Source organism: Oncorhynchus gorbuscha, linkage group LG18 (assembly GCF_021184085.1).
Source record: "Oncorhynchus gorbuscha isolate QuinsamMale2020 ecotype Even-year linkage group LG18, OgorEven_v1.0, whole genome shotgun sequence".
NCBI lineage: Eukaryota > Metazoa > Chordata > Actinopteri > Salmoniformes > Salmonidae > Oncorhynchus > Oncorhynchus gorbuscha.
Genome location: NC_060190.1, coordinates 29391076 through 29405680, shown reverse-complemented (window position 1 = coordinate 29405680; position 14605 = coordinate 29391076). Strand labels below are relative to the sequence as shown.

At 42.6% G+C, this 14605-nt stretch overlaps 1 protein-coding gene across 3 annotated transcripts in view; it reads left to right on the top strand.

The window, feature by feature from the left end:
- The window catches only part of LOC124003864 (cadherin-22-like), a 119193-nt gene that overhangs the window by 19565 nt on the left and 85023 nt on the right, over positions 1-14605 (top strand). For all 3 annotated transcript variants that reach the window (XM_046312486.1, XM_046312487.1, XM_046312485.1), the window contains one exon: positions 2570-2864. In XM_046312486.1, coding sequence (XP_046168442.1) covers positions 2570-2864 — 295 coding nt within the window. The remainder of the gene's footprint in view (positions 1-2569; positions 2865-14605) is intronic.

The following is a 14605-nucleotide window of genomic DNA, read 5'->3' as shown; positions in this document are numbered from 1 at the left end:
TACTATTTCCCTCTGAGTGGGAGGTGACGTTATGAGTCATTGTTTTGTCCCAACTTTATATTTTGTGTGCCAAGTGCCAACACCATTGTTTTGATAAATACCTCTCCACCTCTTCTTTGTTCTTGACTGGAACGCTTACTGTTGGCCTATATGTGTCCCAAATGGTACCCTATTTAGTGCTGTACTTTTGATTGGGCTGGTCAACAGTTGTGCACTATATAGGGAATAGTGTGCCATTTGGGACACGAGCCTACTGTTTGGTTGCAAGTTTTTTTAGCTAGAAATGGCGTGTTGACATTGCTAATAGCTATGATTGCTAAGCAAGTGAAGCCCTGGCTTTGACCTTTTGTTTGAAGTCCACAGCTTAGCCACGGCCCGAGTCACTCCACTGAGGACAGACTGACGGATGGACACATTGAGCCTGAAGGGGGAGAACGATCTGTCAAAAATATCTATATAATCACATTCGTGCTGCGTTGTTGCCACGTGTGCCTGGTCACCACAACATGTGTTGTGTTTGTTGGGAAAATGTAAAATGTTTCCGTATATGGTACCATACTGTGTGTGTGTGTGTGTGTGTGTGTGTGTGTGTGTGTGTGTGTGTGTGTGTGTGTGTGTGTGTGTGTGTGTGTGTGTGTGTGTGTGTGTGTGTGTGTGTGTGTGTGTGTGTGTGTGTGTGTGTGTGTGTGTGTGTGTGTGTGTGTGTGTGTGTGTGTGTGTGCATGACATTTGTGTGGGTGTTTGTATGCAAACAGTATGTGTGATCAGAGAGCAGATATCAAAGTACTGCATCTGGACTTTGATGATAGAAAACCCTTTACATTCACAGAACACATTACAGTAATCAGGCTCCCAAAAGATGTTGATGTGTATGTGTTTGGATGATGCGCATGGCATCACTGTTGATTCTTGTCTCCGCGTCTACTCTACTAGTCTTGAAAGACTTATGTAATTGCAGTAAGTTGACACAAGTTGATCAAAGAGAGTGAGCAGTAGAGAGACAGTCAGACAATGTGAAGGGAGGCAAAGGGAGAAGAGAGTCGTCCTTTCCCCGTCACATATCTCCAGATAGCTTTCTACTGTCTTTCTACTGTATGGGCTATTGAAGTTTATTTTATTATTGCTGAAATATTGATACCCGCAAAAATAGTATATTTTCTCCCGGAGTGTTCATTTATTTGACATGGGGACAATTCAAAATGAAAAAAAGCGTGGGAAGGGTGAAAGAAAAGGCAATATGAAGGCTGGGTTTTGCATTATTCCCCCATTTTACGCCAAATACCACAGCAACAGCGATCGAGTCCTGTATTTAATCAAGCCTTTATCAAATATTAACGCGGGAGATGGGCATTTTCTCCCATTTTCTCCCTCAATTACCACCTGTTTTGTGAGATGGGTCCTACTGGCTATGGAGCCTGAGTCCTGCGTTCTAATTTCAGATAGGGAGGGAGTAGCAGTTCTGATGTGCAATGAAGCCAAAGGGTATATAGGGGACTATTAGAATGCATTTTAATCACATTAATAGAAGTCTTGGCAGATTTATAAGGGCTCTTTAACTTCACTCTTTGGCCCCTACCTTGTTTGTGTTCATACCGCACCTTTAACGATCTATAGAAATGACTGATCTTCAAATTCAATGGGCCCCTATTCTGTGAAGGGCACGCCATGTGGGAATTGTGTTAATCATAGGTAGTGCTGCAGTGTCTTTTGTCATAGTACATATGTTGACTGCCTTATGGGAGGTGATGACTTCTCCTCTTCCCTCTTTCGCTGGCTGTGGAATAGGAACTTTGCTTCTTGATGACTAGATAGAACATCCTTGACATAAAAGAAAGATAAAAGCCTTGACCCTACTACAAAGGGCATACTTTGAAGTGCTACAAATGTATATAATAAACATGTTGGGATTGGCAGGTTCAAGGCTGTTTTAGAAGGCTGTTCTTTGAAGCATGGAATTGTTTATCGACTGTAGCTATGTAGAACTATCCCTCACTTTCTGTTAATCTTCTCTGATGTTGTTAAGGGTCCATTGCAGTCATGAATGTGATTTTCCTGTGTTTTATATATATTTCCACACTATTAGGTTGGAATAATACTGTGAAATTGTGAAAATGATGATAATGCCTGTTTAGTGCAAGAGCTGTTGAAAAGACTGCCTGAAATGTTGGCATGCCCGGCGACATCACCAGGTGGTAAATTAGTTAATAGACCAATTAGAAAGAGTTCCAAACCTCTCTGCCAATAACAGCTAGTTGTCAGTTTCCCCCTCCCTACTCAGACCACTTCCAGGCAGTCCTAGAAAAATTATTGCTTGAGAAATTGCTCCTTGCTTAGAAGCCTTTTTTTTGTTTATTTTTGACCATTTAAATTGAAAACAACAACACTAAGGTACCCATGATTTGATATTGAGATAGAAACCGCTGCATTAGTCCTTATTGTATTGCATTCACAACAGTGTCAACTGTCAATCAATGAAATCAATGCATTCTATAGAACCTTTTTAACAACATATTATATACCTCCAGAAAGCATGAAATCTCAGCTTGACTTTGATTGCCTTGATTGCCAGATCCACACAGATTCGGACGAGGGCGAGGGGAACATCAAGTACACCATCTCCGGGGAAGGGGCGGGCACGATCTTCATCATCGACGAGCTGACGGGCGACATCCACGCCACCGAGCGATTAGACCGCGAGGAGCAGAGCTACTACACCCTCAGAGCTCAGGCCCGGGACCGGCTCACCAACCACCTGCTGGAATCCGAGTCAGAGTTTGTCATCAAAGTCCAGGATATCAACGACAGTGAACCCAAGTTCCTGGAAGGGCCCTATATCGGGAGTGTGGGAGAGCTTTCACAAATAGGTAAGGAGGGAGGGGTGTGTGTGTGTGTGTATTTGTGAAACAAAGGCAGTGCTGGAATGCAGGAATGTGTTCTGACTATGTTCAGGTCTCATCATGAAGATGTGAGGAGTTCATTTTAAGTATCAGAGATACAGTATGTGTCCATAGGGAAAAGTGATAGGGCCTTCATTACCTGTCATTGGGAGGACATTAAATAATGTTAACAGTATTTGAAGAGACATTTGTTGATGGTACAACTTTTACCCAGGTCAGATTTGGACAATGCTACCCAATCCAGTCCCAAGATTACAATCACCAGAGGTAAAAGTTTGAGAGTTTGTGAGGAAATAAGAAACGTTGTTTAAGCGTGTGTGAGTGTTTTCGAGGTAAAGTACAGAAATAGTTTTGTGTGTGTGTCAGAGAGAGTCTACTTGTAAGTAGGGGATACTAGGCAAAATGTAATGTCTCTCGCCCTCCTTCGCTCCTGATTGGAATTAATTCCTGCCTTCTCAGCACGTTTTGGCCCTTTTTCTGCTGGCAGTGCTTATTGAAACAGGGGAAAGAGAAGAGACAGAAGGCAAGATAACAGTGTAGAGAGAGACAGAGAGAGAGAGAGAGAGAGAGAGAGAGAGAGAGAGAGAGAGAGAGAGAGAGAGAGAGAGAGAGATGGGGAGAATAGTTCATGTTCGCGCCCTCCATTTCTCCTCCTCCTACTTGTTCCCCCACCTCTCAGTCAAATTACACACTAAATTAGTGTGCACTTCATGTTTTATACATTGACTACAGTTCCAATGCTAATGAGATAACTGGAGTGCTTAGTCAAGCATTTCTCACCATTTAGTTTTCTGGTCATATTTGCTCTTCCTGTAGAACAACAGCTAATGGCGTTGCTGTGGCACCACTGTGATAAGGTCACCGAGGTGCATGGTTGGGAGGCTGAGGGCTTGGGTGACCTACTGACGATCAATGATGCACACTTCAAACCAAATGCACAGCGCTAAGGGCCACTGCGTAGGCCTAGTTGATGGTGGCGCTCACACTTCAATATGATGTATGCCAAAGTATACATACATGTATTCACCTGAGTTACTTTGTCGTATTAGCAGCCATCTTATGATGGAAGAAGTAACACTTGTTAAATGTTTTTATGGAAAATGTAAACTATATGAAGCCTTTTGTGAGATAATTTTGAATTTAATTGGATTAATTACATTTAATTAATCAATTACATTTAATTGGAAACTATTGTTGAATGGAAAAGTGAATTAATGATAATCCATGTATTATTCTCTTTCCAAACATGCGTGTCAACATTTCAGTTAATATGTTTTTTTTTGCCATTCCATACACGTCCCATACATTGCACTGCCATCAAGCTTTACAATTTGACTAATTGATTAGCACAAATCAGCATTTATTTCTGATGTCTTTTCACTCTATCCAGACACTTTAATCTGTGGCATGGAGTGAGACAAATGTGAGAACCACTGATCTAAGACGGTACTGGATGGAACGTTAATGAGAGCAGGTTTCCAGTATTATCCCAGGCTTCGTTCATAATGACACCCTATGCCCTACATAGTGTACTGCTTTTTACTACATGCCTAGTGGCCCTAGCACACTACTGTATGTAATAGGGTGACATTTGGGAGACATATTCAGCCAGTAGCATGCACATGCTCACTGTGCTTTTTTATGGCCTTGGTGGAAACTGGTCTGCAATAATAACAAGAAAGTAATCACAATGCAGCCTGCGGCATATTCATTTTCACTTATCGCTCCTGTCATGTTCTTCCTAACATGGCCCTGTCATAGCTCATGGCCCCAATGAGAGAGGGCCCGGGAACCAAAATATATTTCTTTACATATCATTCAAAGTCTGCTTGTTGTTTCGGCTCGGTTAACGCCTAGGAAGAGAGGAGGGGAGAATAAACTAGGCCTGTCAGGCTGAAGATGAATGCCGAGGGATCATTCGCCGCCGTCCTGTGCAAACATGGCCCGGCTAATGAAATTGGAGTCCTAAATCAAAATTGCGTCACGACGTTGAATGATTTTTGCATTGAGCCGTGTGAATGTCTTCATGTTCGGACCATTGGTTGAACAGGAATAGAGTTGTGCCGTGGCTGTTTCACCTCTGTATTAAGGGCCCTATACATGTTCTATGTAGTTAGTTTAGTTTAGTTTATTAGGATCCCCATTAGCTACTTCACATGCATCAGTTACTCTACCTGGGGTCCACATAAACATACAAAATACTTGACAAAGTACACAATAGTATTAGACAAGAACAACATAAGATATTACATTAAATTAAAAAATATATATTTTTATAAAAAAGGAAATAAATAAGAGTTATAATGTACAGTTGAACACACCTTAGCCAAATACATTTAAACTCAGTTTTAAAAATTCCTGACATTTAATCCAAGTAAAAATTCATTTTATTAGGTCAGTTAGGATCACCACTTTATTTTAAGAATGTGAAATGTCAGAATAATGGTAGAGAGAATGATTTATTTCAGCTTTTATTTCTTTCATCACATTCTCAGTGGATCAGAAGTTTACATACACACAATTAGTATTTGGTAGCATTGCCTTTAAATTGTTTAATTTGGGTCAATGTTTTGTGTGGCCTTCCACAAGCCTTCCACAATAAGTTGTAGCCTACCACAATAAATTGGGTGAATTTTGGCCCATTCCTCCTTTTAGCTGGTGTAACTGAGTCAGGTTTTTAGGCCTCCTTGCTCGCACACTCTTTTTCAGTTCTGCCCACAAATTTTCTATGGGATTGAGGTCAGGGCTTTGTGATGGTCACTCCAATACCTTTGCTGTCCTTAAGACATTTGCCTCAACTTTGGAAGTATGCTTGGGGTCATTGTCCATTTGTAAGACCCATTTGCGACCAAGCTTTAACTTCCTGACTGATGCCTTGAGATGTTGCTTCAATATATCCACATCATTTTCCTACCTCATGAAGCTATCTACATTTACATTTACATTTAAGTCATTTAGCAGACGCTCTTATCCAGAGCGACTTACAAATTGGTGCATTCACCTTATGACATCCAGTGGAACAGCCACTTTACAATAGTGCATCTACATATTTTAAGGGGGGTGAGAAGGATTACTTTATCCTATCCTAGGTATTCCTTAAAGAGGTGGGGTTTCAGGTGTCTCCGGAAGGTGGTGATTGACTCCGCTGTCCTGGCGTCGTGAGGGAGTTTGTTCCACCATTGGGGAGCCAGAGCAGCGAACAGTTTTGACTGGGCTGAGCGGGAACTGTACTTCCTCAGTGGTAGGGAGGCGAGCAGGCCAGAGGTGGATGAACGCAGTGCCCTTATTTGGGTGTAGGGCCTGATCAGAGCCTGGAGGTACTGAGGTGCCGTTCCCCTCACAGCTCCGTAGGCAAGCACCATGGTCTTGTAGCGGATGCGAGCTTCAACTGGAAGCCAGTGGAGAGAGCGGAGGAGCGGGGTGACGTGAGAGAACTTGGGAAGGTTGAACACTAGACGGGCTGCGGCGTTCTGGATGAGTTGAAGGGGTTTAATGGCACAGGCAGGGAGCCCAGCCAACAGCGAGTTGCAGTAATCCAGACGGGAGATGACAAGTGCCTGGATTAGGACCTGCGCCGCTTCCTGTGTGAGGCAGGGTCGTACTCTGCGGATGTTGTAGAGCATGAACCTACAGGAACGGGCCACCGCCTTGATGTTAGTTGAGAACGACAGGGTGTTGTCCAGGATCACGCCAAGGTTCTTAGCGCTCTGGGAGGAGGACACAATGGAGTTGTCAACCGTGATGGCGAGATCATGGAACGCAGTCCTTCCCCGGGAGGAAGAGCAGCTCCGTCTTGCCGAAGTTCAGCTTGAGATGGTGATCCGTCATCCACACTGATATGTCTGCCAGACATGCAGAGATGCGATTCGCCACCTGGTCATCAGAAGGGGGAAAGGAGAAGATTAATTGTGTGTCGTCTGCATAGCAATGATAGGAGAGACCATGTGAGGTTATGACAGAGCCAAGTGACTTGGTGTATAGCGAGAATAGGAGAGGGCCTAGAACAGAGCCCTGGGGACACCAGTGGTGAGAGCGCATGGTGAGGAGACAGATTCTCGCCACGCCACCTGGTAGGAGCGACCTGTCAGGTAGGACGCAATCCAAGCGTGGGCCACGCCGGAGATGCCCAACTCGGAGAGGGTGGAGAGGAGGATCTGATGGTTCACAGTATCGAAGGCAGCCGATAGGTCTAGAAGGATGAGAGCAGAGGAGAGAGAGTTAGCTTTAGCGGTGCGGAGCGCCTCCGTGATACAGAGAAGAGCAGTCTCAGTTGAATGACTAGTCTTGAAACCTGACTGATTTGGATCAAGAAGGTCATTCTGAGAGAGATAGCGGGAGAGCTGACCAAGGACGGCACGTTCAAGAGTTTTGGAGAGAAAAGAAAGAAGGGATACTGGTCTGTAGTTGTTGACATCGGAGGGATCGAGTGTAGGTTTTTTCAGAAGGGGTGCAACTCTCGCTCTCTTGAAGACGGAAGGGACGTAGCCAGCGGTCAGGGATAAGTTGATGAGCGAGGTGAGGTAAGGGAGAAGGTCTCCGGAAATGGTCTGGAGAAGAGAGGAGGGGATAGGGTCAAGCGGGCAGGTTGTTGGGCGGCCGGCCGTCACAAGACGCGAGATTTCATCTGGAGAGAGAGGGGAGAAAGAGGTCAGAGCACAGGGTAGGGCACTGTGAGCAGAAGTGAAGTGCACCAGACCCTCCTGCAGGGAGGGTGGCTACTCTGAAGAATCTAAAATATATTTTAACACTTGTTTAACACTTTTTTTGGTTACTACATGATTCCATTTTGTTCACCTTTATTAACCAGGTAGGCTAGTTGAGAACAAGTTCTTATTTACAACGGCGACCTGGCCAAGATAAAGCAAAGCAGTGTGACACAAACAACAACACAGAGTTACACATGGAATAAACAAACATACAGTCTATAGACAGTGAGGAGCCAGTGCTAACGGTAACATGAGATAGAAGGCTTCATCGTGTGGAGGACTATCTATGCCTTTTTGATTAATGGCTGTTCACTTAAAAACCACCAGGTCATCATCTCTCTTTATGGTTTTTCATTTTTTTATTTTCCTGGCATTAATGTAAATTATTTGGCCATGTTAAAAGCTAATGTTACCTACCTCTGTCCATTTGCAAGTCATGGGCAGCCGTCCATTTAAAATCCAAAAGCACTAGCTGCTTTTCACATATCTCTAATTTGACTCGGACAAAAACTGTGTTTGTATGTCGAGATGGACCCTTTCTGAAAGAGGACATTTCATTCGCACAGTCCACTCAGAAGTTGGTAATGGGTAAACAAACTTCCGTAGGTGTAGCAGCTCTATAGTGAGGAGGTGGTTAAGCGCTCACAGCGGGGCTCCTTGCTTATGCAACTGAGAAGGGAATGGTTTGTCTTTTCAAGTGGTGCACTCAAGATGGGAAAACCCACTTTGCTGAAAAATATTATATTTTATATATGATTCGAACATACTGTACTGATGCATGCAGGGCATTGTGTATCTCTGTTTGTTGATATTTATAGAGTAAGATTGGGTTTTCTGTGGAAGCCTGGCAGTATACAGTAGCACACAAAGAGTGTGAATACAGTTCTGAAAAAACTACACTTGAAAAAAAACAATAGTACTTTGCGTTGCCCATGGAATTGCAGTACACCACACAACGACTTACTGTGTTTGGGACATGGATTTTTTTTATTTTATCTTTTGAACAAATATCAGTCTTTTAGTTCTGTGCTGACAATTTGAAAATAACTTATTGAGAGGGGCTTAAATGGGATCAAACTTTGGCTTTTGTTTGCGCTACAGAAAGCTAAGCCATTAATATTTGTGACCGGCTCGATTCAGTCTTATACAGCAAAATTTGAAATGTTTTTTTTTTTTTACATTGGATAAAATTATAGACTCAGAGCTAGAAAGTGGTATATCATATACTACAGTTGAGAAACAATGGGAAAGTAATTCTGCGTTGGAAGTTGATAAACTTGTAACCTCACTTTTGAGAAAATGCCCTTGAATATTTTGGTAAACCTACTGGAGACCTCTTCTTTGTCTGCATCCATTCAGCATCGTTCATACCCTCTTAAGCCTTATCCCCACCCATCTCTTTAAGGATTCACATGTGAGGCCATGTACCAAACAACCAAAGATTTCAACACTAAAGGCTGGTATATACTACGGTGTGTTTGTAAATTCTATCTGGAGGGCCAGAGTGCGCTCTAGGCTTTCATAAACTCAGCGTGTTGTTAGATGGTTCGTTTGTAAATTCAGAGCGTTTCGCTTTCGGAGCATTCAGAGCGCACAATCTCACTGGATGCACTGGCCGAGGAGTAGGGTTCTGACCTAACAGTTCTGACCTAACAGCAGTCAAGCACCCAGGCTAACTGGCTAACGTTGGCTAGCTTGCTAGCTACTTCTGAGAGAACAGCTCACTCTGACCATTTTACTCGCCCTAGCAGAGCTGGTTAGGCTGTTTTTATGTTATCCAGAGCATTGGTGACTGTAACTGTGCTGCTGGCAACATTTTATTTGCCAACATTACTGACACTGGCCATATTCAACGGGTGTTGAGCATTCGTAACTTTGTCAGTTATTCTTCATTCTGCCGAGTGCGCTCTGAAATCGGAGTAAATAGCCAGTGCGAATTTAGCAGCTACATTTATCGACGGATGACGCAGTGACATCATGAACATTCTATTGAAATGGTTATTTGCATAGTGGACTCTTTTGTTTAGACATGTAGCTAGCTAGCAAGCTAGCTAAACAATGAACCATAATCCTAACTCATAACGTTACTAACCTGCATGAATATGCAGGTACAGTTGAAGTAATAAGTTTACATACACTTAGGTTGGAGTCATTAAAACTTGTTTTTCAACCACTCCACAAATTTCTTGTTAACAAACTATAGTTTTGGCAAGTCGGTTTGGACATCTACTTTGTGCATGACTCAATACATTTTTTTTACCACGTTCGTCTTTACAAACGATAGTACGCAAGTGTAAACACCATGGCTCAGGTAGAGATGAACATACTTTGGGCAAAAAAAGTATCTATATCCACAGTAAAACAAGTCTTATATTGACATAACTTGAAAGGCCGCTCAGCAAGGAAGAAGCCACTGCTCCAAAACCGCCATTAAAAAGCCAGACTACGGTTTGAAACTGCACATGGGGACAAAGATCGTACTTTTTGGAGAAATGTCCTCTGATCTGATGAAACACAAATATAACTGTTTGGCCATAATGACCATCGTTATGTTTGTTGGGAAAAGGGGGAGGCTTGCAAGCTGAAGAACACCATCTCAACCTTGAAACACCGGGGTGGCAGCATCATGTTGTGGGGGTGCTTTGCTGCAGGAGGGACTGGTGCACTTCACAAAATAGATAGCATCATGAGGTTGGAAAATGATGTGGATATATTGATGCAACATCTCAAGACATCAGTCAGGAAGTTAAAGCATGGTCGCAAATCGGTCTACCAAATGGACAATGACCCCAAGAATACTTCCAAAGTTGAGGCAAAATGGCTTGAGGACAACAAAGTCAAGGTATTGGAGTGGCCATCACAAAGCCCTGACCTCAATCCCATAGACACGTGTGGGCAGAACTGAAAAAGCGTGTGCGAGCAAGGAGGCCTAAAAACCTGACTCAGTTACACCAGCTCTGTCAGGAGGAATGGGCCAAAATTCAGCGTGTGGAAGGCTACCCAAAATGTTTGACCCAAGTTAAACAATTTAAAGGCAATGCTACCAAATACTAATTGAGTGTATGTAAACTTCTGACCCACTGGGACTGTGATCAAAGAAATAAAAGCGGAAAAAAATCATTCTCTCTCTACTTTTATTCTGACATTTCACATTCTTAAAATAAAGTGGTGATCCTAACTTACCTAAGAAAGGGAATTTTTACTAAGATTAAATATCAGGAATTTTTAAAACGGAGTTTAAATGTATTTGGCTAAGGTGTATGTAAATGTCCGACTTCAACTGTAACTAACCAACTAGGTTCAATGTTAGCTAGCTAGCTAACATTAGGCTATACCTAGAAATGCAAATGGTTCTGAGATACAAATAATATTACTACACAGATCATACATGTAACGTTTGCTAGCGAGCCAGCCGAATAACTTTAGCTTGCTAGCTAACAGTAGGCTTTAACTTGAAATGAAAAATACTTTCTGACTAAATTACAAACATGTAATATCTGAAAATGTAGCTATCTTACCCGTATACATGGATGGGCATTTCTCCCTCTCTGTCACAGATGCCATGGTTACTCTTAGTTTGAACATGAAATCTGGAGACAGGTGTTTTATACACCAGCCTTCTGCTTGTTCACTTTTTGACTCCCTCTACATATTTGCAATCACATGCCAGAATCTTCTCCATCTCCTTAGCTTTCATACACTACAGTAATTCCACTGGGCATTCCACTGATTTCAAAACTCGGTCCTTCAGAAAGTGGAGAGCAACATTTTTGCAGTTCTACTATGTGATATCTTCAAAAAAGCTGGGTTAGAAAGGATTACCTTGACATATGCAACATGGCAGACCAATCCGAACTCATCTCTCAGCATGTCCAGCTCACCCATTATCTCAGCCAATCCTGTCTTTTTCAATGGCTAAACCGACTAATCTTGTGATTTAACCATTGTATTTGTATTTAATTATAGCATACAAGTTTGATATTAAGGCACATGAAAGTTCGCATGTTCCAGAAGCCATTTCTGCCCAAAAATTCATTACCAGAAAAATACAAAAGTTTACATTCAAATGACTCTCCTGTGAAGTAGTGATGCGCGACATACTCCTAGTTTCCTGAAACAAGTCACATTTGAATGTCATCCATCTCCCCGCTCTTTTGGACTATGCCATCCATAGTAGTGGTTTAAATATTTCGATTTTGCATTGAGTTCCTAGAGTAAAAAAAAAAATACTACATGAAAAAGTTGTCAAATTTGTTCTGTAAATTTTCAAGGATCCACAGCACTAGGGATAATTCTCACACTTTGCTCTTCATGAACCCAATGGTGCTTAATTTTATGGACTTGAGGCAAATTTGTATTTTGTGTCTAAAATATCCATGTGGATCAATAGGACCAAAGACGAACCTCATTGGACAATGGTAATTAGTGTTCATCCACACGACCTTTAACCTGCATCTTCCAATAATCTCTGAACCATTATCCTCAAAAGGTCATGCTCCTTGACCTAACAGAAAAGGTGAATCTTCACATCTGCCCGGTAACAACTTTTTGTAGGGCCCTATACTCTGCAAGGGCTTCAAATACTATTGAAATCTTATGAAGTATTTGAGTGTTTGCTCTACCCTACCCGAAGTGCCAAATGGGTGGGGTTTGCAGTTGTTGGACTATTGTATTAGTCCACTTAGCCAGGAAGGCTCAATCAAGCACAGATATAGTATTTTAAAATAATTTAAAATAGGATTTGAACCCAGGTCTGGAAGAAACAGCAAGAAAGCATTTCTCAAATTGCAGTCGTGTGTATGCTTTTAAGTCGTATTTGCACACGAGACATCCTCACAGTGACCCCAAAGATCAACACTGTGAGAAGCAGAGCCATCTCTCTGACTGGAGAGTCGCTGGGTGAAAGTTGCGTGAACATTTTCCGCTGCGTTAATCCTGTGACTAATGTGGTTCTCTTCTAAGGGGACGCTGGACAGCAAAGACAAGCCAGGAAATTAGATTTGTGTCACAGCCATCTAACCCCTACCTGATGCTGCTTGTGTTGATTGACAGGGCACAGCACATGGCTTTGCATAGAGCACAGATCAGCACACAAGAGAGCAGCCTCTTAGTGGAATCCCACCACAGGTCTAGTAGAGACTAAAGTAATCATCACTCATATGGTCATATAACCTTAGGATGCTGTGGAAGGCTGTGGAGAGCTGTAGTTTGTGGAGGTCACAGTCATGACAGCGCCAGCCTATCTGGGCTAAGTGCATGAGAGATGTGAAATGAGAGAGATCACAGAGAAGAGGAATGGGATACGGTGGCCACGTGCCTCGATCAATATGGCCCACATCCAGGTATATTTGTGAGCCGAGGAACATTCAGTGTTATAGACTCAACCCCTGCGTTGTAACTCATTGGTTTTGACGTGTCAGGAGATTGGCTGAGCATGAATAGACATGGGAGTGGGGAAATCTGATGTGTCACCTGGGAGAGCTGGATGGACAAATGTAGAGCAGGCAGAGACGCTTTCAAGGGATATTTTTCATGCCTTGAGTAAAATGACCCAGACATGTTAGTAGTGGCAGTCTTTTGGATGTGCAGTAAAGAATATTCAACTGATACATTTCATTACACACACAGGTTTGTTAACCCGATTCCAGTACAGTTTATTGTTTCAAAGAGATTATGTTCGTATTGCCTATTGCATTATTCAGCAACATTTTCGCTATGTTCCTAGGTCCCCCTTGGCGCTAGTGCCAAACTCTGCACTGTAAGCATTAAATCGATTACTTTCAAACTGAACAGTAGATGTGGTTCACAGGAGCCAACCGAAGGTCACGGCTCCACAATACTGTCTACTAAACAAATAATGACACAATCTAATAAAAGAACCAAGGTACGGGCTAATAAAGGCTAGATTTATTTTTCTGTCGCGGCAGATGGGAAATATTATCACTAAATCCTCATAGGGACCTCAGTAAGCAGGCCATTGACTTTTATGACAGTACTTTTTTTTGTTGCCCTCCACATTTTTTTCCCTTCCTCACCTTTATGCGGAATGCTGAGGAATGAATCACAACTGAAAGTAGTGGAGAAATAACTTTTCATGTGAAAACACCTAGGCTTTTATGGCTTTACTAAATTATCCATAATATGGGAAGGGAGCACTCGGTCCTGCAGATTAGGGTGGGCCGGACTAGGGGAGGGTGCCGCGTTAGCCACTGCCACCGTGCAGCCATCAGTGCTGCGCCGGAGATGGGCACAAATCTCTTTTACGAGGCTGCCCCTTAAATAGCTGTCAGTCTAGTGTCTCACACATGGCACTCTCCTCCAGCTCCCCACACGGTAATTGAACCATCTCCCCATGAGTGCAGAATGCTGTGGGAAGCCGTTTGAACAGACTGTGTTTGTGACATTAAAACCGACCCATGCATAAATCTTGCCAGTAGGTGCGAAAAATAAATATATCACACCAAAACCCTCCATTCGTTCCAGAGGAGCTGGCCTTAAAAAATATTTTTTTTTTATTAGAGCTTTCATTTTCGCACGTATATTCCTCAATAGCCTGTGTATTTTCATCCCCAGTACAGTAAATCACTGAGGGTACAATTACTCAGACACACTCCACACACCTAGCTCGTTGAACTATTAGACGTTTTAAAACACTGACGTGGGATTTGACCTCATTTTATGTTTGAACACTGTACTACTTAGTAACTAACATGCTATTACTAGGTAATACGCATTCGAAAGCGACCCATTTTGCATTGTTGTCCAGTGTGCTTATTGGACGCCGTTGCAGAGCATCTGTGAAATATGCAGTTCACCACTCCACGCTTTTTCCACTGAGAGAGAGACAGCTTGAAAGCTGAGAGGTGACAGTTAGGCGGGGGTGTTTGTACGACAGAAATTAAGCACCCTTTAATGTATCTTTTATGACGCAGCCAGTCACTACTAATTTTCCTCAACTGTTTCAACTGAGAAGGGTGTAAAGCAGTTAGATCGGTGATGGGT